Source organism: Bos taurus, chromosome X, assembly GCF_002263795.3.
Source record: "Bos taurus isolate L1 Dominette 01449 registration number 42190680 breed Hereford chromosome X, ARS-UCD2.0, whole genome shotgun sequence".
Classification (NCBI taxonomy): Eukaryota; Metazoa; Chordata; class Mammalia; order Artiodactyla; family Bovidae; genus Bos; species Bos taurus.
Genome location: NC_037357.1, coordinates 63,644,601 through 63,670,024, shown reverse-complemented (window position 1 = coordinate 63,670,024; position 25,424 = coordinate 63,644,601). Strand labels below are relative to the sequence as shown.

General features: G+C 34.5%; 1 protein-coding gene and 1 non-coding gene across 2 annotated transcripts in view; both read left to right on the top strand.

Moving 5' to 3' along the window:
* Nucleotides 1–25,424, top strand: part of LRCH2 (leucine rich repeats and calponin homology domain containing 2) — a 104,233-nt gene that overhangs the window by 75,883 nt on the left and 2,926 nt on the right. Inside the window, exons 13-20 of the mRNA XM_024988537.2 lie at nucleotides 3,479–3,527; nucleotides 3,606–3,722; nucleotides 13,254–13,298; nucleotides 15,322–15,372; nucleotides 17,634–17,691; nucleotides 18,435–18,547; nucleotides 18,720–18,857; nucleotides 19,010–19,087. Of these exons, the coding sequence (XP_024844305.1) occupies nucleotides 3,479–3,527; nucleotides 3,606–3,722; nucleotides 13,254–13,298; nucleotides 15,322–15,372; nucleotides 17,634–17,691; nucleotides 18,435–18,547; nucleotides 18,720–18,857; nucleotides 19,010–19,087 (649 nt within the window). The remainder of the gene's footprint in view (nucleotides 1–3,478; nucleotides 3,528–3,605; nucleotides 3,723–13,253; nucleotides 13,299–15,321; nucleotides 15,373–17,633; nucleotides 17,692–18,434; nucleotides 18,548–18,719; nucleotides 18,858–19,009; nucleotides 19,088–25,424) is intronic.
* LOC112445257 (small nucleolar RNA SNORA35) lies at nucleotides 15,703–15,831 on the top strand. Its single transcript, XR_003033623.1, has one exon. It is a non-coding gene; the product is annotated as a small nucleolar RNA SNORA35 (small nucleolar RNA).

The following is a 25,424-nucleotide window of genomic DNA, read 5'->3' as shown; positions in this document are numbered from 1 at the left end:
CCATGCTCCTCTCACCAGTCACATTCACAGCTGGGTATTGTTTTTGCTTTGGCTCCATCCCTTCATTCTTTCTGGAGTTATTTCTCCACTGATCTCCAGTAGCATATTGGGCACCTACAGACCTGGGGAGTTCCTCTTTCAGTATCCTAGCATTTTTCCTTTTCATACTGTTCATGGGGTTCTCAAGGCAAGAATACTGAAGTGGTTTTCCATTTCCATCTCCAGTGGACCACATTCTGTCAGACCTCTCCACCATGATCTGCCCGTCTTGGGTGGCCCCACTGGGCATGGCTTAGTTTCATTGAGTTAGACAAGGCTGTGGTCCTAGTGTGATTAGATTGACTAGTTTTCTGTGATTATGGTTTCAGTGTGTCTGCCCTCTGATGCCCTCTTGCAACACCTACCGTTTTACTTGGGTATCTCTTCATGGCTGCTCCAGCAAAGTGCAGCCACTGCTCCTTACCTTGGATGAGGGGTATCTCCTCACTGCTGCCCCTCCTGACCTTGAACATGGAGTAGCTCCCCTTGGCCCTCCTGTGCCTGCGCAGCCACCGCTCCTTGGACGTGGGGTAGCTCCTCCCAGCTGCCGCCCCTGATTTTGGACTTGGGGTACCTCCTCTCAGCTGCTCCTCCACAGTCGCAGCCTGGCACTCACGAATGCATCCCCTGACCTCAGACACGGGGTAGTTCCTCTCGGCTGCCGCCCCGACCCCGGACTTGGGATATTCAGTTCAGTTCAGTCCCTCAGTCATGTCCAACTCTTTGTGACCCCATGAATCGCAGCATGCCAGGCCTCCCTGTCCATCACCAACTCCCGGAGTTCACTCAGACTCACGTCCATCGAGTCAGTGATGCCATCCAGTCATCTCATCCTCTGTCGTCCCATTCTCCTCCTGCCCGCAATCCTTCCCAGCATCAGAGTCTTTTCCAATGAGTCAACTCTTAGCATGAGGTGGCCAAAGTACTGGAGTTTCAGCTTCAGCATCATTCCCTCCAAAAAAATCCCAGGGCTGATCTCCTTCAGAATGGACTGGTTGGATCTCCTTGCAGTCCAAGGGACTCTCAAGAGTCTTCTCCAACACCACAATTCAAAAGCATCAATTTCTTCGGTGCTCAGCCTTCTTCACAGTCCAACTCTCACATCCATACATGACCACAGGAAAAGCCATAGCCTTAACTAGACGGACCTTTGTTGGCAAAGTAATGTCTCTGCTTTTGAATATGCTGTCTAGGTTGGTCATAACTTTCCTTCCAAGGAGTAAGTGTCTTTTAATTTCATGGCTGCAATCACCATCTGCAGTGATTTTGGAGCCCCAAAAAATAAAGTCTGACACTGTTTCTACTATTTCCCCATCTATTTCCCGTGAAGTGATGGGACCAGATGCTATGATCTTCGTTTTCTGAATGTTGAGCTTTAAGCCAACTTTTTCACTCTCCTCTTTCACCTTCATCAAGAGGCTTTTTAGTTCTTCTTCACTTTTTGCCATAAGGGTGGTGTCATCTGCATATCTGAGGTTATTGATATTTCTCCCGGCCATCTTGATTCCAGCTTGTGTTTCTTCCAGTCCAGCGTTTCTCATGATGTACTCTGCATAGAAGTTAAATAAGCAGGGTGATAATATACAGCCTTGACGTACTCCATTTCCTATTTAAGACCAGTCTGTTGTTCCATGTCCAGTTTTAACTGTTGCTTCCTGACCTGCATACAGATTTCTCAAGAGGCAGATCAGGTGGTCTGGTATTCCCATCTCTTTCAGAATTTTCCACAGTTTATTGTGATCTACATAGTCAAAGGCTTTGGCATAGTCAATAAAGCAGAAATAGATGTTTTTCTGGAACTCTCTTGCTTTTTCCATGATCCAGCGGATGTTGGAAATTTGATCTCCGGTTCCTCTGCCTTTTCTAAAACCAGCTTGAACATCAGGAAGTTCATGGTTCACATATTGCTGAATCCTGGCTTGGAGAATTTTGAGCATTACTTTACTAGCATGTGAGATGAGTACAATTGTGCGGTAGTTTGAGCATTCCTTGGCATTGCCTTTCTTTGGGATTGGAATGAAAACGGACCTTTTCCAGTCCTGTGGTCACTGCTGAGTTTTCCCAATTTGCTGGCATATTGGGTGCAGCACTTTCACAGCATCATCTTTCAGGATTTGAAATAGCTCCACTGGAATTCCATCACCTCCACTAGCTTTGTTCGTAGTGATGCTTCCTAAGGCCCACTTGACTTCACATTCCAGGATGTCTGGTTCTAGATGAGTGATCACACCATCGTGATTATCTGGGTCGTGAAGATCTTTGTTGTACAGTTCTTCTGTGTATTTTACATGGGTATTATTCTTACTTTAGTCAATTTTTTCTTTAAAGAGATTTAATCAGAATAATGTCTTCTATCTTTACCCCTTTAGTTACCATCCAGTAGCCTTAGTTCCTTTGTGTAGTTCTGTATTTCCATGCATATCATTTTCCTTCTATCTGAAAGAACTATTTTCACATTACTTTTACTGCTGGTCTGCTGATGTTGAATCCTTCAGTTTCTGTAATGTTTTAAAACGTCTTGACAATTCCCTGGTTGTCCAGTGGTTAGTTCAACCCCTGGTCAGGGAACTAAGATCCCATAAGCCACATGGTGTGGCCATAAAAGAGTATTTCACTTTCATTTTTGAAAGATATCTTTGCTAGTATACAAAACAAAGTTATCAAATGAGAATTTTATACTAGCATATATATATATGAGAATATATTTGAGAATTTTGTTTTCTTTTGGTACCTTAAAGAGGTTTTTCTCCTGTCTTCTGGATTGCAGTGTTTCCTTTGAGAACTCTCTTGTCAGTTTACTGAGCCTAATGTGTATTTTTTTTCTCTGGCTGCTTTTTATATTTTATCTTTATCATTTGCTTTTAATTTAATTGTGATGTATCTTATTGTAGTATTCGTCTTTTTTTTTTTTTGCTTGGAGTTCATTGTGCTCAAATTTGTGTGTTGTGTGTTTATTGTTTTCATGAAATTTGAAATTTTGAAGTCTTTATTTATCTTCATCATTCCTATCACATAGCATATATTATTTTGGAACTCCAATTATATTAGGTCACTTGAAGTTTCATGCAGATCATCTAAAGAAATTGCATTTTTTTTTTAGTTTTTGGTAATGAATTAATATAATAAATATCCTATAATATTTTTGACTATATATCTCCAGATACTACATTTCTTTTGGGCTCAAAAGTCTTTAGAGTAGCTCTATGCATAGGGTGTTATTAAATAATAAATGCATTTTGATGTTTTTTAAACGAGCATAAGTTAATCAGAATTGAATACGGTTTGTAAAAGTTTTATGTTATTAGTTCAAAGCATAGGCATGGGTAAATTCTTTAGATTTCTGGTAAAAAGAAAAAACTGATAATTTTATAATGTTAAAAATGTATACCTAAGAGTAATTCTAAATATTTTAAATAATAAGCCATTTTTAATTTTTTAGTGTCTCAGCAGATGAAGTTAATTCACCATTATCACCCCTCATATGGCAGGTAAGAAGAAATTAAATTTCTGTTATATCTAATATTTTTTTCTCATTTATTTCATTAAAATAAATTATCTTGTTACAGCCCTTAGAAAATCAAAAGGATCAAACAGATGGGCAGCAATGGCCAGAATCTCACCCTATAATCTGGCAGAGTGAAGAAAGGAGGCGGAGCAAACAGATTAGAAAAGAATATTTAAAGGTACTTTATTCAATTATAAAATGTACTTTGTAATTATTAGTTTTGATTTTACCCATTTTGTTTTACATCAATATGACAGAATATAACTCTCTAGTTAAATATAGTAAATGTGTTATTTTATCTTGATTTCCTACATGCATGTGGTATAATTATATGATCCAGTTATTTCCATAAAATTTCAGCCATTCAAAATAATTAAGAGTAGATCAGAGTGAATTGTGATTTTCCAGATACTTTACAAGAAATATGAATGTTTACTACACTGATTGTTGTAGCTATATGTAATAATGTTTTAAAAGAATTGCCTAAAAAGGTCTTTCATTGAGTTTGTTTCAATAGAGTTGACACATTTTCACAATTAGCATTTAACTGTTTCAATGTAAATAAATGCTATTTATATAATTCTAAAAAGCCTCTCCCCCATTTTCTTATTACCTTAATATATTTCTTAGGATGATGTTTTGTCTCAATTAAAGGCTCAGGCCATCTGAATTATCTCAAATTTCTAGTTAGCAGGATTTTAATGAAATTTCATTGCATACGCCTTCGTAAACATTGAAATATTTTTTGTCTATTTGTGATTCAGGTCTGCTGTATTTGTAGTGACCAGTCATTAGAATTGGAGTACTCTTGAATTTGTTATTGGAATTTCTGATTCAAATGAACAGTGAAAAGAAGTTCCTGCTCTATTCAGCAAATGTTGTTGTCTTTGTGGACTTTTTCTGTTTCCCCAAATCTAATTTTGTCTAATAATAAATACATATATAAGTACATAGTTCTTATTTCATGCTGTTATCAGTTTGATAAAAGTGGATCTCTATGCACACTGATCAGTTTTCTTTTTATGTATGTGTAACATATATTTGGAAGTAGTATCATACGCCCAAAACAAAAATGTTATATGTCTTAGTCTGTGTAAGTTTATGCTGTCAACAAATAATTACTGGATCCTTTTAATGAGCCTCATGTTACCTGGTCAATATGAGAGATAATGAAGAAATAAAAGACAAAGGGAAAAAGGGAAAGACATTCTAGGTAGAACCCTGGTCAATACCCTTTACAAATCTGCAGTTATATTTACATTCTGATATTTATTAATTTAAAGTCCCCTTTTTTTGTTTATGGAACTTGAACAAAGGCACTAAAGGAAATTTGTTAACAGATAAAACTTGATGAGTAACTGATGATGTGGTATAAATTTTAATATTTTTAACTAATAAAAGAGATTTGATATTTATTTGATCATTAGTGTAGTAAAAGCATACAGATTCTGTTTGTCAAAATACTTATATATGGCAGTTAGTAAGTGCCAGGCACTGTTCTAAGTACTTACTTTACAAATATCAACTCATTTAATCTTTATAACAACCCTATGAGTAAGTACGTTTATTACCATGTTTACTTTATAGATGGGCAAATTAAGGCACAGAGAGGCTAAGTAATATGCTCCAGGTCACTTAGGGTAACAAACGTCTGAGTTCATTGAACCCAGAGCCTGTGCTGTGCTGCCTGTTGATCTACTGGGATAGCCTAATACCAAATGAACACTTTTGTGTTTTTAATTTATTGTAACTCAAGTAAAACTCTCAATAAAAATCTTAATATAAGCCTCAGTGAACCTTAAAAAATAGTTGTTTGATTTAATTAGAATAATTTGTTGTTTAATATTTTGTTTTCTATGGCTTAAGTATACCTTCCATAATATTACCATTTTATAAGTTGCTAAGGGATCAAATAAGATAATATTTGAAGAGTCCATAATCATCATTCAACAAATGTGAATTTCTACTATAGTTAATAAAGTAGGTGCAAAGATAAGCTTCAAGTACTGGGAAATGTTTTAAACAGATATGTAGTTCTCCTCAATAGTCAGAAGATGTCAGTGTTAGGACACTGTAAGAAATTGAATGTCAACAATTTTTTCCTAAGATATTAAAAAAACTGTAAAATTGAGATACTACTGCTAAGTTGCTTCAGTCGTGTCCGACTCTGTGCAACCCCATGGATGGCAGCCCACCAGGCTCCCCCATCTGGGATTCTCCAGGCAAGAACACTGGAATGGGTTGCCATTTCCTTCTCCAATGCATGAAAGTGAAAAGTGAAAGTCAAGTCGCTCAGTCGTGTCCGACTCTGAGCGACTCCATGGACTGCAGCCTACCAGGCTCCTCCGTCCATGGGATTTTCCAGGCAAGAGTACTGGAGTGGGGTGCCATCGCCTTCTCCTGAGATACTACTAAGTGAAGTCAAAAGTGTTGTTCAGATTTGCCAGTGTTTTCATGGTTAAAATATCATCGATTTCTGTGAAGTATCTTTCTTTCAAAAAGAAAATTTCTTTTAATCACTTATCCCTCAGGAATTAAAAGGCTTACTCATAAGATATAATATTGAACTTAATTTAGATACATAGTTAATGTATACTACTCTAGAGATATATATCAAATTATCACTAAACTCACTCAGTGATGGCTCCTTTAACTTGCTTTGTTATGAAACATAGAGCTTTTGTGCAACTTTACCCCAGCATATATAAATGACTGAACCACAGGATTTCTTTGTTTGTGTCCCATGGTAAATTATTCATGATGCTGTTATTTAGGAGATTTATTGAAAATGTGTGTGTGTAAACTCTAGCTCTCCAGTTTCTTAGTTGCTGGGACTGGTTTGGGGAGGTATGTTTTTCAGGTAAGCCCCTGAGACGAAATTAAAAAATGTTTCAACATAATTGGCCAGATAATGTGAGTAAGAAGATAATTTAGGTCAAACTATATGAGTAAGTAGATCATTGTAGGAGAGTTATGTTAACTTTTAGACTCTTGGCCACCCTTGTTTAGATTACTATTCTAGTAAATAAAATTTAATGTCATTGTTGCTGAAATAAAACCACTGCATTTCTCAAAGTAAAGGTATTCCAGAAAATACATTACTTTAAAAAAAAATCTTAGAGAAATGTGTTAGTATATAAACAAAGGATGAAAATCTAACCTTTTGTTGATAATGTTCAATGTAAATTAGAAGCTTTCATTTCTTGTAATGAAATGATGGAATATTTCATCATGAAATATTGGAATGAAATAATGGAATGACAATACAAATTTCTAAATGCATTTGATTCTTTTTTAAATAAAGTTAAAAACACTAGATAACTGTTCTAAATTAGTTTTTTAACATAGTTTATTTATTTTAATATAAATTTATTTATTTTAATTAGAGGCTAATTACTTTACAATATTGTATTGGTTTTGCCATACATCAACATGGATTATTTGATTTATTTAAATGCCATATATATATTTGTCTTCAAATGTATCTCGTTACTTTTGTGATAAAGCATTATGACTCTTAGAATACTTATTTAATTTTGTAAATATAGTACGATAGTTTAATTAGGCTTAACCTGAAGGAAAATATTTTTTCTGACTGTGTTTAACTGTACCAGAATAGGGAAGCCAGCTGGGCTTGTGAAGTGAATTGATTTGTTCTGAGTAAGTTTGTGCACAAGTACTGTCTTTTCTGTGAAGTTAATATGAGCTTCAGAGATGAACAAACTGATCTTTGTTTTTTAAATAGGCCTTTATTGTATAGTATTTGAATTTTGAATTTTGAATTAATGAAACTTCAGTTTTTCAAACTAATATTAACTGAGGATAGCTGAGGTGAATTAGTAAGAATTTGGACTTACAGAATACTTTAAATCTATGTATATTTTCAGATTTGGGTTTTAGGATATTTAAATATGTACAGTAATGCAAAACAAATATCTTTCTAAGTTTTTGTGTATAATGGATATTTTAAATTAGAATAGTACTTGAGTAACAATAATACACGTCTCATCGAGTTTTTGACTGCATCATCCTCTGTTTCTTTCCTTTATCAATTATCTGCTCACTCTTCTATGTCCTGTCTCTTTACCTTCCATCTTATAAATGTGCTCAGACCTCTACTGTTATCCCTGATTCCCTTTTCAGCTGTTGCCTTGTTTCTTTGCTTTCTTCTGGGACCAAACTTGCCTTTTCTAGATCTGCAGTTTTTGATCACTCCTTAACTCACTGTGGGCTTTCCTGGTAGCTCAGCTGGTAAAGAATCCACCTGCAATGCAGAAGACCCCGGTTTGATCTCTGGGTTGGGAAGATCCCCTGGAGAAGGAATAGGCTACCCACTCTATTATTCTTGGACTTCCCTGGTGGCTCAGATGATAAAGAATCTGTGTGCAATGCAGGAGACCTGGGTTCAATCCCTAGGTTGGGAAGATCCCCTAGAGAAGGAAATGGCAACCCATTTCAGTATTCTTGCCTGTAAAATTCCGTGGACAGAAGATGCTGGCAGGCTATAGTCCATGGGGTCTCAAAGAGTCGGACACAACTGAGCAACTTTCATTTCACTTAACTCACTGCAGTGCAGCTTTTACTTCCATTTCGCCATTAAAATAGTCTCACTGCTTCTGCTGCTGCTGCTAAGTTACTTCAGTCGTGTCTGACTCTGTGCAACCCCATAGATGGCAGCCCACCAGGCTCCACCATCCCTGGGATTCTCCAGGCAAGAACACTGGAGTGGATTGTCACTTCCTTCTCCAATGCATGAAAGTGAAAAGTGGAAGTGAAGTCGCTCAGTCGTGTCCGACTCTCAGTGACTCCATGGACTGCAGCCTACCAAGCTCCTCTGTCCATGGGATTTTCCAGGCAAGAGTACTGGAGTGGGGTGCCATGGCCTTCTCTGAAATAGCCTCACTGGAGCGTAACATACCTATTAACGGCAAAATTCAGTTCAGCGTTTGACAGTGATGAGACATCTTTCTTCTCAAAACCCTTTACTTGGTTTCTTCCTCATTTTCCTTCCCTGATTCTTCTTTTTTCTTTTTGATACTCCTGGCTAACTTTTCTTCTGATTTTTCTCCTACTTGCTCTTAGGGTCTCATCCTCTTTCCTTACTCTCTCTGAAGCTTTTATGATTTCAGATGTCTCATATTCTCCTGGGTCTAAATTTACATCTCATAACTTTTTTTCACTTGTCTCTGTACCTGTGTTTCTAATTGTCTGGATACCATGTGTTTCATATTCATCGTGTCTCCCTGTCCCATCCCACCACCATGGAACTTGCTCTTCCTCTCTATTCTTTATTTTAGTTAATAGCAGTATTACCCATCCAGTTTTCTAAGCTCTGTACCTCAGTCTTCCTTGATCTTGCTCTCTTTCTTTCTCCTCACCTACTTGTTCACCAGAATGCTAACTATACATCTTTCTCCAGTTCATTACCTCTTCTCCATATCTACTGCCCTTCCTTGTGTTGGAACACATATTCTTTCTTTTATGGGCAGTTGTGTTAATAATAACTTCTTAATGATTCTGCTTTCTCTAGTTTCACAGTTTGTAGAGAAATCCCTGGCTTAAAATTCTTTATTGGCTCCCCATTAGCAATAACAAAATATGGACTTTTTAAAAGCATCATGTCCATCTTTACCTAAGTTCTATTGCCTGACACAGTCTCATTAGCAACTCTTTGACTTTTTCCAAGGCTGAACTTTTTTCCTTTGTGCTCTCCTCTTTCTGAGCATGCTCATTTCCTTATTCCTGAAAAATCCCTACTAATCATTTAGGATTTAGGAATGAGAGTATAGCATAGTGGTTAAGAGCCTTGTCCTCAGAAATCAAACCACTTTGGTTCCAGTTCTCACTTAGATATCTAATTGAGTGACTTTGGTAAATTTGGTAAATTACCTAATCTTGCTGAGCTTATTATTTTTATCTTCAAATGACTCTTTTGGTATCTTCCTTCACAAGATTATTGTAGCTACTGAATTATTTAATGAATAATTAATTATTTAATGAATAATGTAAAGTGCTTAAAACAGTACTTGCCACAGCTACTGCTGCTAAGTCACTTCAGTCATGTCCGACTCTGTGTGACCCCATAGACAGCAGCCCACTAGGCTCCCCCGTCCCTGGGATTCTCCAGGCAAGAACACTGGAGTGGATTGCCATTTCCTTCTCCAATGCAAAGAGTATATACTTAATTAGCATGTGTGTGTGTATGTGTGTGTGTGTGTTATTCACTCAGTCGTGTCCTTTGCAACCCCATGGACTATAGCCCGCCAGACTCCTCTGTCCATGGGATTCTCCAGGCAAGAACTAGAGTGGATTGCCATACCCTTCTCCAGACTTCAGTTCAGTTCAGTCCAGTCACTCAGTCGTGTTCAACTCTTTGTGACCCCATGGACCACAGCTCGCCAGGCTTCCTTGTCCATCACCAACTCCCGGAGTTTACTCAAACTCATGTCCATCAAGTCAGTGATGCCATCTAACCATCTCATCCTCTGTCATCCCCTTCTCCTTCTGCCTTCAATATTTCTCAGCATCAGGGTCTTTTCCAGTGAGTCACTTCTTCACATGAGGTGACCCAAGTATCGGAGTTTCAGCTTCAGCATAAGTCATTTCAATGAATATTCAGGACTGATTTCCTTTAGGATTGACTGGTTGGATCTCCTTGCGGTCCAAGGGACTCTCAAGAGTCTTCTCCAACACCGCAGTTCAAAAACATCAATTCTTCAGTGCTCAGCTTTCTTTATTGATAAATCTCTCACATCCATACATGACTACTGGAAAAACCATAGCTTTGACTAGACAGACCTTTGTTGGCAAAGTAATGTCTCTGCTTTTGAATATGCTATCTAGGTTGGTCATAGCTTTTCTTCCAAGGAACAAGCATCTTTTAATTTCATGGCAGCAGTCACCATCTGCAGTGATTTTGGAGCCCAAGAAAATAAAGTATGTCACTGTTTCCATTATTTCCCCATCTGTTTGCCATGAAGTGATGGGACCAGATGCCATGATCTTAGTTTTCTAAATGGTGAGTTTTAAGCCAACTTTTTCACTCTCCTCTTACACTTTCATTAAGAGGCTCTTTAGTTCTTCTTCACTTTCTGCCATACGGGTGGTGTCATCTGCATATTTGAGGTTATAGATATTTCTCCTGGCAATCTTGATTCTAGCTTGTGCTTCATGCAGCCTGGCATTTCGCATGATCTATTCTGCATATAAGTTAAATAAGCAGGGTGGAAATATACAACCTTGACATACTCCTTTTCTGATTTGGAACCAGTCTGTTGTTCCATGTCCAGTTATAACTGTTGCTTCTTGACCTGCATACAAATTTCTGTATGTATTTCCCCATACTTATTTAGCTTATTATTTACTAAAATGTCATTCTTTTGTTTTTGGTTTGTTTTTCTACTAGTCATCTTTTATCAGGTGTTAATTCTCAATTAAAATATGAAAGGATTCAGTAAAGATCAGGGCTGTTGGGCAAAGGTAGTCATGGTCAGGAATGCAGACTGTGTCCTCTTCAGTGGGTACTTGTATAACTGCTCATGTTTGAGTTCCTTTTAAGAAAGGCAGTAGTTGAAAAGCACGTAAGCATAGAAACTCCAGTGACATGCTTGTAATACCTTTTTGAAAACCTTTTTGAAACTCTTCAACAGTGCCTTTAGAGGTGAAATCCTGCAGCAGTAACAAGCTTGGGCAGTTCCTCTGTTTTGACGTCCATGAGTTTCTTCTCCTTCAATAGTGTGACTGATGCTATCTTGGGGTCCTGGTGTTCACTCTCCAGGTGTTACTCTTTTATTGAAATAGAACAAGTGCCATCAGTGACATCATGCTTAAGGGTGGAAAATAGGTTTATTCACACATGCCAGCTCTGTTCAATGGCTATCTGGAACACTGGGTTGAAAGTGTATTGAGGCTTTGTCTGGGATTGGCTGCAAAGAACACCTTGGTAGATTACTGATAGTTTTTGTAAGCCACAGGAGAGACACTAGAGGAATTTAGGTCTTATATTTATAATCCCTGATGCTGTTCATCCTCCAGTTTGTGGTTGAGTTACCAGGTAGGTTATCTGTTTTTCCAAGAGTTATGGAAGATAATTCTGCATAAGTAAAGGTGGGGGGCATTAAATAGAACCTTGAATGCCAGCAGAGAAATTTGGACGTAATTGGAAAATTAGTGTTTTTCCAATAGAAGAGTTAGTGTTTTGAAAAAGGTCAATCTACCACTGATTTGCAGGAAAATTTCTGTGATGGAGGAATCAGAAGAACTTTCAGTTCAGTTCAGTTCAGTCGCTCAGTCGTGTCTGACTCTTTGCGACCCCATGAACTGCAGCACGCCAGGCCTCCCTGTCCCATCACCAACTCCCGGAGTTCACTCAAACTCACGTCCATCGAGTCAGTGATGCCATCCAGCCATCTCATCCTCTGTCGTCCCCTTCTCCTCTTGCCCCCAATCCCTCCCAGCATCAGAGTCTTTTCTAATGAGTCAACTCTTCGCATGAGGTGGCCAAAGTACTGGAGTTTCAGCTTTAGCATCATTCCTTCCAAAGAACACCCAGGACTGATCTCCTTTAGAATGGACTGGTTGGATCTCCTTGCAGTCCAAGGGACTCTCAAGAATCTTCTCCAACACCACAGTTCAAAAGCAGCAATTCTTTGGCGTTCAGCCTTCTTCATAGTCCAGCTCTCACATCCATACATGACCACTGGAAGAACCATAGCCTTGACTGGATGGACCTTTGTTAGCAAAGTAATGTCTCTGCTTTTCAATATGCTATCTAGGTTGGTCATAACTTTTCTTCCAAGGAGTAAGCATCTTTTAATTTCATGGCTGCAATCACCATCTGTAGTGATTTTGGAGCCCAAAAAAATAAAGTCTGACACTGTTTCCACTGTTTCCCCATCTATTTCCCATGAAGTGATGGGACCAGATGCTATGTGTCAAAACTGTATTTCCTTGATTATTGATCCTAGTAAAAGCACTTTTTACATTCCAGCACTTGTGATATTAAGCATATTACCTCTGTTCCTCATATAAAATGGAGATAATAGTATTTACCTCAGAGTTGTTAAGATTAAGTGGGTGTATACATATAAGACACTTCAGTCAGTGCCAAGTATATATTAATAGTAAGCACTAGTATAAGTTAGCTATTATCACTGTTACTATTATTGTATAGTCAATACATACATGTCATGTAGAATTTCTTAACCTAAAATCAGTAGGTTTCTTAAAAATGAATGACATTTTTGAATGGTGAGATTGCAAACTAATCATGAGGTAATAAGGCCTAGAATAGACTAATAGTTTAATAGCTGAGAGAATTCAGAAGTCTGAGAGGCTTTTCAGAAAGAACTGATCTGATGTTTTGTATATAGTGGATTAAGAAAAAGGAGGATTTAAGACAAGACTCAGCAAACCTGAATGAATGGGAAATAGATTGGTTTAGGAAATAAATGTTACTTGATGTATGTACTTAGAACAATGCCTTGCATGTAGAAAGTACTATTTGTATTTGCTATTAGTAAGTAGTAGGACTGTTTAAAATGATTATGAAATTAAACAGTTTAAAGATATTTACATAAAATTTACATTTTACATATAATTTAGATAATTTAAAAGTATCAAAATGTGAATAAACCTCATATATACTTTACTAGTTAGAGAATTCATGTCCAAGGGAAAATAAAGTATGTGTTTTATGTGTTTTTTTCAGTATAAATCATCAAGGAAGAGTTCAAGTGGCAATGAAAACAATGAGGTGAGAAAAGAGTGTAATATTAGTAATTATTTAAAACATTTATTTTCATATGTAATTGGCTCAATCAGAGTAAAAGATAATCCATCTTGTTATTTATTGATTTAATGCATGGGTTTTATCCAGTAATAAAAAAATTAGCATGATTAGACTGTTATTAGTTTGATTATATAATTTCCACATGTTCTTAGTAGTTTGGTCTTAGAATTTTATTAACATTCATATTGAAACTGTGATTAAAATTTTTGCATATTTTATCTTAAATCAGCATGGTGGTCAATTGAGATTTTTCCTTTGAAATTTATTAATCTCTTTTCACAACTCTGTATACTATTTTAACATTTAAAATTAGATTTCTACAGTTTGAGCATTACTGTAAATTTTTATACCTCATCATTTTAACTTGTACAACAGCCTGGCATTTTTGAAATGATACAGTCTCATCACCATAAATACTTAAGTAACTCTATGTACTTTTGTTTGGACAGATTGGTAATTAATATGATGTTGAATACTTGGGAGGACTTCTGAAAGCTCTTTTAATTTTAAGATATGGAATCATCCAAAAAGTGTGTGTTGTACTGTAGGTTAGAGGTTCCGCTTGGATGCTTTCTTTGTTCCTTTTTATGTTTAATCCACTTTGGTCCTGCATGCTTCAATATCTAATCAGTTACCAAAACCTACTCTCTTTTTTTTCTGAATACAGAAATATTTTGAATACATTCTCCATCTGCATTTCTGCTCTGGCACAAGCCCTTATCATTTCTGGCCTGTACTACTGCAATAGCATACTTGATCTTCTCCCTTTCTCCAATCTGTTTTCCTCTCTGCTGCCAATGATTGTTTCAAAGAACGCAAATATGATCAGGCCATTCCTTTGCTTAGAAACCTTCTCTGTCTCCTCATCACTTAGATAGTAAATTCAGGGTTCTTCTTGATCAAGCTTCGGCTTCCCACATCAGCCTCAATTCACGATTTACCTTCCTTTCACCATACTCTTCAAAAATACAAAACTACAAGGTTTTCTACTAAGCACAGCACAGCACAAGGTTTTCTGCACTCATCCTTATATTTATTGTTTCTGTGCCTTTGTCCTTGTCCTCTTATCTTGGAATATTGTTAAACATCTCAGTTTTTAGTTTCTCAGGAAACTTGCCTTTACTTATCAGCCCCACCATTTCCCCGTGTCCCTTATCTGTGCCTAAAATATGTTATGCATAGCTCTATTATTGTTCTGAGAAGTTTGTATTGCTTCTGTAAATGAATCTATTTTCCCCCTAGACTGAGAGATCCTTGAGTGGATGATATTTTACTAAGTTTCAATATTCCCAGGGTCTAGCACCAGTATCTGACATATAGTAGACAGTCAGTAATCATTTGTTGATGATGAATGTATACTCTATGTTGTATGTATATTCAAGGTTAAATGTTAAGATTTTTGTATTTGTTTAGTAGTAGTCATTGAGAAAAAACATGAACCATTTAGTAGTATTTTATGCAGTTCAATTCTTTGTCATTATTTCTAAGCTTATATTAGATAAACGTAATTTTCCAGGTAAATGTTATTATTTGGGGTGATGGAATTTTTGCATGCGTCCATGTGTCTGTCACACATTAGAACATATTGCTGCCATTTCCTATCAGGAATTAATCTTAAAATGTGGCTATTTTCTAAGAATTATAGAAAGGTTTTTCATTTGTGATATTTAAAGGAAATAAACTTGTAAGAAAATATTTGATGTAAGTAGATACTACTTATAAAACTTTAAATTGCTTATGAATCACCTGGGGATTTTACTGAAATACAGATTCTGATTCAGTAGGTCTTGGGTGGGGCCTGAGATTTTGCATTTGTAACAAGCTCCCAGAGGATGCTGATGCTACTGGTCTACAGACCACACTTTGGCAAGGTGGTGGATGGTATTTTCCAGATCCTTCCTTTAGTAGTTTCAGTTTTCTTTTTACATGTCTGAATCATCATTCATATTTTAATTTCATGTTTCATGTTTTTATTTTTATATTTTAGCAAGACAGTGATAATGCTAATATATCACCACAATCTCCAGTATCATCTGAGGTACAAGTTCTGTTTTTTAAATGTGTTTACATAGGTTTTCTTTGTCACTTCTCTCTAACCTCATCTTTCTTTTTTAAATGTAGTTTATTCACCCATATTTAAAAATACATAGTAGGTTAATTTGTACAAAACTAGCCTACAAAAACTTCTAAGAACACCATGTTTTGGTACAAATATTCATAATGAATATCACTTAAATTACTTATTGAAAAATGCCTATAGATCACATGGAATAATTCACTTTATAAATTTTTATGTTTTATAATTCATCCATATTTTGAAATAAATGACAAGAGTAGCTTTCAGATTTTAAATTTGAAAAAAATACTTCAGCATTGTGCAATGACCTTTGGTTTTTCTCATAACCAATTAGGTCTGAAAGCAATGCAAGAAAAACTTCCTTTTTCCACGAGAAACATCCCTGTAGTGGGTTGTTCCTATCGACAAGAGGGTACACTTTTCCTAGCATCTTAGACCTAAGGAGGGGGCATGGGGAAAAGGGCTAGATGAAAGTTAAGATTGTTTTTGAGATCTCAACCAAATATTCTTTTGGTTTGAATGATTGACTCTTCTAATTTAGTTAAACGTGTTGCTTTTAATATGTTATGAGATAAATTTTAAAAATTCGAAACAATAGCTCTTCTATTTCAGATTACTTAGTATTCTAAAACTATACTGGCATTAGTAAATCGATGATTTTTTATTTATTTGGTGAATTCAGGACTTTAAATACAATAAATTTATATTGTGTGAATTAAATCACAATATAATTTTGGTTAATTAGACAGTATTTCATTTTATATAGGTAGTATTATTTTTTTTTTAAAGCCAGAATTGTTTATGTATTGTTTTGGGTGAGTTGCATTATAAAACTTTAAGATGGACTTGGACATTAGTTTCATAAACATGTTTCTAAATTACTTATATGGCAGGTAAACTGGTTTACATTCTTTTTTCAAAACAGTTTAAATTAGGATATTCTAAAATTCGTCTTTGTCACATGCTTTTGTAAATCCTTTCTTTTACATTCAGTTATAACAAATGTAGGTGATGACTTATTTACTTAGACTTTTTTATGATTTTATGATCTATGCTCAATGAGAAGAGGATCAGTGCCAATTTTCCCAATTAATCTATATTGTTTTTGTAACACATTTTCCTTACATTTGGATAAGCTAAATTTGTGTCTGGAAATTCATAATACTTTAACTGAAATAATCAAGACAAACAGGCTTGTGGATGGATAGGTGGTGAGCATGTATTTTGGTAGCTCAACTGATGTTCCAGTTGAATTGCTTATCCCATATTAATCAGAAAATTAAGAGAGTCACCAGAATGCTGATTGTTTCAGTTTCATCAGTGAAAGGAAAATGGTAAAAACAATTAGTATTGTGCTTTACTATTAACAAAGTGCTTGCTTATACATTTAAACCTAAGAGCAGTCCCATGAGCTGGGTATTATCCTCATCCTTTTACAGCTCAAGAGTGTTAAGTTTTCCTAAAGACTTCAGTCAATAAATGGTAGAGGAGTGACTGAAGCCCAAACTCTTAACAACGTCACAGTTGTTGTACAGATTAAATAAGATGCTATTAAAATTGCATTATATTTCCATTTTATAATTTACAAAGTGCTTTCTTTTAGTTATCTCAGTTAATTTTTACAGCAGCCTATTTTAAAGGTGAAAGGATAGTTACAGAAAAATTAAATGTTTTGCTTAAAACTTAGTCTAAACTTTCTGACTCTGAGTTCAGATTTTTAAAATATACTACGTTTCTTTTCACAGTACACTACTGTTTGAAAGCACTTTGAAATAATGTGAATTCAGATAGAACAAATAATGTTTTATTATCTATCACTCTGTAGCCACTGTTAGTTTGAATGTGTATATTTGCCTCAGATTATTCACTAAGAGTCAAGTCCATAGTAGACAGTGAGTAAGTGTCACTAATTTCACTTATCTTTTCATTGAAACTTTTTTCCATTTTTCAGGAGACTTTAATATGGTTCTTCATTCAAAAAAAGAGTATATGTTTATTTGATTCACTTCAATAACTTTCATTTCCCTTATGCTAAGAGAGAGGTTAATTAGCAAATATTTGTAGACCTTTTAAAAATGAAACATTATATATTTGAATTAAACTGCAGTTTACCTTTCTCTACTCCACTAATTATGGAAAAAAATAAATACTTCTCAAAATTGGAATGGATATAACTACTTTATTTTGAAAGAAAAAAGATTTTATTTGTTTTTTGTTTTTAGGAGTATGATAGAACTGATGTTTTTTCACATGGTCCCTTTGGCTTGAAGCCTAGATCAGGTAAATATATATTCACAAATACAATCTATTGGTTATATACAAAACTAGAGTTTCTCAGCTTAAATGGGATTGATTCCTTAGTTTTAAGTACACGTAGATTCTTTCCCCTCTCCTAAAAGTAATTTTCTCTTAACCTTATTTGTCTTTCCAATTCCCATTCCCCATTTCTTTCTTCCTCTTTACCTTCAAGCTCCTGAAAACTCAGCTTTTTGCCTTAGATATACTGCAGTCTTATTTCTACTCTACTGTGACTGCTATTAGAATGACCACTCTGCCAGCAGACCAAACACTGTTTGAAATTATAGCACTCCATTATATTGTGGTTTTAAAAAGGGATCTTTTCGCAATTGGCAAGCCCAAAAGAAAATGGATCCATGTTACTTGGCAAGGTATTGAATTATAGTTTTTATTCCTGAATAACTGTATTGACCGTCAAGAATAATTTCCTTTTCTTTAAAGATAATAAAGGCTGATTTCTTAACCTGGATCATGTTTCTAATAACATATGTTTAAGTAAGAACATCTATAGGTGGTAGCAGTTGTTACACTTGTCTTCCCTATTGTTTTCAATTATGCAGATAAGTAAATTTCAATTATATTCTGTAAAAAATATTTAGAATTCATTAATAATGAAAGTGTTTTATGTCATTTTGTTCTAGTTCTTTGTATCATGCCTTTTCCCCGCCGATGGTTGATCCTTCCGATTAGCTTTGTAATAAGCTAGGAAATTTCTGTTTTTATAGCTTTCAGCCGCTCATCTCGCCAGGAATATGGGGCAGCAGATCCAGGTTTTACAATGAGAAGAAAGATGGAACATCTACGGGAAGAGCGAGAACAAATACGACAACTTCGCAATGTAAGTCACATTGACCTTTCAGGTCTGCTTTATAGAAATGGGTTTAACTTGGAAAATTAAAAAAGAATATATTATTTTCAGTACTCTTTAAAATTTTAGATTATGTAATGATTAGTTATATACACATATATTTAAATAGAATGTCTGTGATTTATACCCATTTCTTTTATAGAATCTTGAATCCAGGTTAAAAGTAATTTTGCCTGATGACATAGGAGCTGCACTGATGGATGGGGTTGTTCTTTGCCATTTAGCCAATCATATAAGGCCACGCTCTGTAGCTAGTATTCATGTGCCATCACCAGCAGTGGTAAGTTTTGGCTACAGTTTGTTAGTTCTCTAAAGAAAGATAAAGCTGCTTGAAACAATCTTTAAATAATATTCTTCAATAAATATAATTTTCAGTTTTTATAAGTTTTGTACAAATATACCTGAAAATATACTATTTCTCTTACTTTACAGCCTAAGCTTAGCATGGCGAAATGTCGAAGAAATGTAGAAAATTTTCTTGATGCTTGTAAAAAGTTGGGTGTCTCACAGGTAATTATTTTTCTAACAAAATGATCATTTAAATATGAATTTATTACATGCAAACTGGCTTCTTCACAGTAGGCGTGAATAATGCTTTCTGAACATGAAAATGAATACCTTCCTTTTCACCTTCTACTGAATTCCATATTTAAATGTAAAAGCTATCTACTGAATGATTTTTAAGCTGCTTTTAAAGTAATTATAAAATAGCTACATATATAGAAAAATTTACTAATCATGCACATCATTGAATAAACATAATTTACTGGTCATATGACAAGTTGATTATGATGCTGTTGCTACTCTTATTTTTCCTGATAGAGGATATTTGGATTCCTTTAATCTAAGAATAGACTCTGATTGGAAGATTTGCATTCAGTGTGAACAACATTTAAAACTTTATTTAAAATGTCAATTTGGAAATCTTAGCGACATTATGATAATACCTCACTGGATAAACTTTTTCTGACATTTGTAGAAATTAGCTTATATTTCATGTAATAATTGTAATAGTATTAAATTAACAAAGCAATATTATAAATAATGAAAATGAAAAATAAAAATATTGCTTTTTTGATAACATTATAAACTTAACAACATGATGGACTGTTGAGAGGACTTGGAATTGTTAGCAGGTCACAATGTAGTTGTACTTTTTTTCCTGTTATTTTTTAAAGTGTATTTTATTGAGATATCATTGACATAACATTTTGTAAGTTTAAGGTGTACCGTGTGTTGTTTTGATACACTTAAATATTGTGATTATTAAGTTCTCTTTTCAATAGTGTCATAATAATCTGGTTTACAAATTCTACTGTAACCGCTTCCTGCAAGTGAATAAATATAATTTATATAGAGAGAATCAGTTGAATTACTGTTTAATTTGGAAGCTATATTCAGTTCTCCTCTAGTTACTTCTTGTCTATGCTTGACATGATGTTTAGAAATTTTAATTCCTAAGCATTTTTATGTTAGTTCTTTCTTTTTGTACTCTTAATCTCTTAGTGAGAAAGTAGAAAAATTAGGAAGGTTTTTTTGAAGTTTGTTATTGCATTGTATATATTTTCCTGTTTTGTCAGTTTTTGTTTTAAGAGTTTTTTGATGAGGGGTTCTCAGTCAACATTTATTAAATGAATGACATTTTACAGATGAGGAAACTGAGGCACAGAGAGCTTAGAAAACTTATCCAAGTTTGCTAAACTTTACTTTTACTAAAACTTTAGTAAACAGTGGAGGCAAACTATGAACCCCAGTGATCTAATTCCAGAACCCACCCTCTAACTTGGATATTCTCTATTTCTGTTCTTTTACATGAAATGAAAGATAGTCTGACTTACTCCTGACACTTTCTTTATACAGTAGCCAAGGAGAATGACAGGAAAGGTCTTATGAAAACTATTCTACTTAGCATGCTCTCATCTTTCTCCTGCTTGTTTGTTCTATGACAGAGTTAGTGACTCACCCATCCTCACCATAAGGGTGGCTTACCAGCTTTCATTTTCAAAACTCTCCAGGTATTGGTAACAAAAGGAGAGATTTTATTTTTAGCTTCAATTTGTTTTTCCCTGACTTGAAAATGATAATATATAGTCAGTTTTTAAATTTAACTTTTTAGGATATTTTTGTATTTTTAACAGTTTTATTGAAGTATCATTGACATACAATAAAGTTCATATAAGTAAAGTATACAATTTGATTAATTTTGACATATGCATATAGCATGAAATCATTACCATAGTCAGGATAATGAACATGTCCATTACCCTCAAAAGTTTCCTTTTATCCCTTTGCAATCCTCTAGTCAACCACTAAAAGCTGTTTTCTGTTATTATAGTTTAGTTTGTATTTTCCATCTGGAGTTATATATAACTGGAATGATAAAATATGTACCAATTTTTTTTCTGGCTTCTTTTGCTCAGTGTAGCTATTCTAAGACTCATCAATGTTGCATGTATAAATAGGTCATTCCTTTTTATTATTGTATAGTATTTTATTATATGAATACATCACAATTTGTCAGTCCATTGACCCGTTTGTTGATGGCCATTTGGGTTGTTTACAGTTTTAGGGACTACTATAAATAAGGCTGCTATGAACATTTATGTACCAGTCTTTGGATATATACATTCTTTAATTTTGGGTAGGCACATGAAAGTGGAATGACTAGAACATATAGGAAGTGTATGCTTAACATTGAGTATAAAACTTTTCCAAAGTGGTTATATCATTTTACATTCCCGTCAGCAGCGTAGGGGAGTTCCAGTTCCTCCACATCCTCAGTAATATTCAATATGGTCAGTGTTTTTTTAAATTTATTCATTTTAATAGGTATGTACTGTTTGTCAGTGTGGTTTTAGTTTCCATTTGCCTGAAGACTAATGATGTTGATCATTTTTTCAAGGTCTTATTTTCCATTTGTATGACTTTTATGAAGTGTCTGTTCCAATCTTTTGTCTATCTTTTGAGTTATTTCTTATTGAGTTTGAGATTCTTTATAAACTGTAGACAAAGTCCTTTATTGGATGTGTGGATCAAGTCCTTTATCAGATGCAATATATGATTTACAAATACTGTATCCCAGTCTTTGCCTTGTCTTTTCATTTTCATTATAGTATCTTTCAAAGATTAGAAATTTTAAATTTTTTGTAATTTTTCATTTAAAAAAATTGATTGTACTTTTGGTGTCAAACCAAAGAAATCTTTACATAACTTAAGGTCACAAAGATTTTATCCTATATTTATTTCTAGAATTTTTATGGTCTTAATTTTTACATTTAGGTCTATAATCAAATTTTAGTTAATTTTTATATATGCTGAAAGGTATGGATTGAAGTTATCTTTTTTTTAGGCCTGGGCACACACATTGTTTTTTATTTAAAAAATATTTAATATTTCATGAAATTCACCCATTTAAAGTGTATAATTCAATGGTTTTTAGTATAGTCACATAGTTGGGCAGCAAACTATTAATGAGAGTAGAATATTTTTATCACCCCAAAAGAAACCTCTTAGCTGTTAGCAGTCCCTCCCCTTTTTTATCTGTATGAATTTGCCTATTCTTGACATTACATATTAATAGTGTCATATGATATGGGGTCTTTTGTGTGTGGCTTCTTTCATTTATTATATGCTCTCAAGGTTTATCCATGTTGTAGCATAAAGCAGTACAGACATACTCAGGTTTATTGCACTTCACTTTATTGTGCATCACAAATACAGCATTTTATATGAATTCAAGATTTGTGACAACCTGCACTGTCAGATGATGAATAGTATTTTTAGTAGTAAGATATTTTTTAATTAAGTGTTTTTAAAAAGATGTTATTGCACACTAAGAGACTACAGTATAGTGTAAATATAACTTTTATATACATTGGGAAACAAAAATTCATGTGACTTACTTTATTGCAATATTTGCTTTATTTGGGTGGTCTAGAACCGGAGTCTCACTATCTCTGAGGCATGACTGTACTTCATTTTTTGGGGTTGAGTAATAGTCCATTGTATGTATGTACCACATTTTGTTCACCATTCATCAGTTGATGGATATTTGGGCTGTTTCCACTCATTGTTTATTATGAATAATGCTACTGTGGACATTCATGAACATGTTTTTGTGTGAATGCTTGTTTTAATTCTCTTAGTTAACAAGGTTATATGGTAGGTTAAATGGTTGCTCTGTGGTGGGTTATATGGTAACTCTCTATCTTTTTGAGGAACTGCTAAATTATTTTCCAGTTTACATTCACAGAAGCAGTGTATGTGGATTCTAATTTCTCTGCATCCTCACCAATTATTATTGTCTACCTTTTTGATTCTAGTCATCCTAGTAGGAGGTCTGAAGTGGTCTCATTGTGGTTTTACTTAGCTTTTCCTTAATGGCTAATGATGTTGGTCATCTTTTTGTGTGCCTGTTAACTATTTGTATATATTCTTTGGAGAAATGTCTTTTCAAATTCTGTGCTCATTTGTTAATTGAATTAGTCACCTTTTATTATTTCTTTATATATTCCAGATACAGGTTCCTTGTGAAATACATGATTCTAGTTTGCTGAGAGTTCTTATCAGGAATGAATTTTGTCAAGTGCTTTTTCTACATCTACTGAGTTAACATTTTTTTCTTTCACAGCATTGTTAATTACATTGGTCGATTTTCAGATACTACCTCACACCTTGACTCCTGGGATAAGCCCCACTTGGTCATGATGGATTTTGTTGTTGTTGCTATTTTTATGTTGTTGGATTCAGTTTGTTAAAATTTTGTTTAGCCTTTTTGCATCTATATCAATAGGGTTATTGTTTGTTAGTTTTCTTTCTTTTAAAGTTTTTGTCTGGTTTTGGTGTCAAGGTAATACAGACTTCATGGAACATGTTAGGAAGTATTCCCCACTCTTCACTTTTATTGAATATTATGGATAGAATTAATATTACTTACTCATTAAATATTTAGTCACAGTCATTATTGAACTTTGAATCCATCTAGGCAGGGGGTTTTCTTTGTAGGAAAATTTTTAACTACAGTTTAAATTTCTTTAATAAATATAGGGCTATTCTAATTTTCTATTTCTTTTTGTATGAGCTTTGATATATGGTGTCTTTCAAAGACTTTGTCCTTTTCATCTAGTTTGTCAAACTTGTTGCTATAATGTTGTTTATAATATCCCCCTTTTTATCATTTTAGTATTTATAGATTCTCTTGTGGCATCACTTCTTTTATTCCTGATATTGTTAATTCGTGTATTTTTCTCTCTTTTTCCTGATTAATCTAGCTAGGGATTTTGTGAATTAAAAAAAAAAAAAATTCTCAGTGAACTAACGTTTGGTTTTATTGATTTTTTTCACTAATATTTTCTGTTTTTTAATTTTACTGGTTTCCTTTCTTATCTTCATTATTTGCTTCTTTCTGCTTACCATTGGTTTAATTTGCTCTTCTTTTTCTAGTTTCTAAGGTAGGAGCTGATGCCATTGATTTGAAACCTTTTTTAGTTTCTGATATATGTTGGTGACTTTTTGAATAAACAAGCAAAATATTAGGAGGGCAATAAATGTTGCAGTGAAAATGGAGTGAGAAGATAGTTTTTCAGAACTGTTTTAATAAATGGGATAGTATCAGTAGTATTTGATAACTGAGTTAGGGGAATAAGGAAGAAAGATGATTATGATTCCCAGGTTTATGTTGAGAGAGACTGAATAGTGTATTACTGACTGAGGTATAGAATACAGACAGAAAATTCAATTTAGTAAGGAAGTAGTTCTGTTGTGGACATATTAATTTTGATATGTCTGTTGGACATCCATTTGCCTGTATCAAGTTGACGTTTGTATCTGGAGCTCAGTAGAGAGATCTTGGCAGGAAATAAAGATTTGAAAATTAACAGAATGGAAGATATAGTTGTTACTCATTGGGGTTAGGGGCCTTATCTTGCCAAAGTTTCCAGTGTTTCAAGAAACACTGGATTAAAAAAAGTAATGTTATAAAACACTATGCTAGTCAACTAAAACAAATCATGGACCATATGGGACCTATAAATGGTCTGTTTGGCGCCTACTCTATCCACTACTAGCTTATTTTCCTGAGATGAGTGAGTGTTCCAACTGAAGCGGTAGACTGTATCATTTCTTCAAAAAATACCACCAAATTTATTTGATGCTGTGCACATTCATGCAGATCTTCAATTAAAATCCTTGTGATTTTGATGAGGCTTTGAGAATACCAAAGAGAGAATACAGTACAGAAAGAGAAGAGGGTGAAGACAGAACCCTTGGAAACATTAAGAATGTTAAAAGAGGATCACTGAAGGCTAATGAAACCTAATGCAAAGTTGTCTCTAAGCCCTCTTTCTCATAGAATTGTGAAGAAATGACATATATAATGACTTAGAAGAGAAGACAGTTGTTATTTACCAAATTCTAGACTATTTTAACTAAGAAGCAACACAACATCACTAGAAGCTGGAGGGAAGTCATCTTAATGACAAAAAAAGTACTGAAGTGCTATATACATCACAGACCATGTAACCTAAGAACTGGTAGAAGGAAGGAGAGTGGCTAGTTTTGTATAGGACTAAGCAGGTTACAAAATGCTTAAAATGCTTCCATATATAGATTCTTCTATTTGTTTCTCACACAGTTCCATTTTCAGGATGAAAAAACAGTATCTCAGGGAATTTTAGTACGTTTAGTACTCCATATGACCCTTAGATCTCTTGGCTGGAAGCATAGTGCTCTTTCTGCTCTAGCACAAGGGCTTAGGGAACATCTAGCACCACCGTCTCACTTAAAAATATTTTCTTATTGTGTAGATCAGGTCAACCTCAGATAAAAATACAGCCCATAAGAATCTATT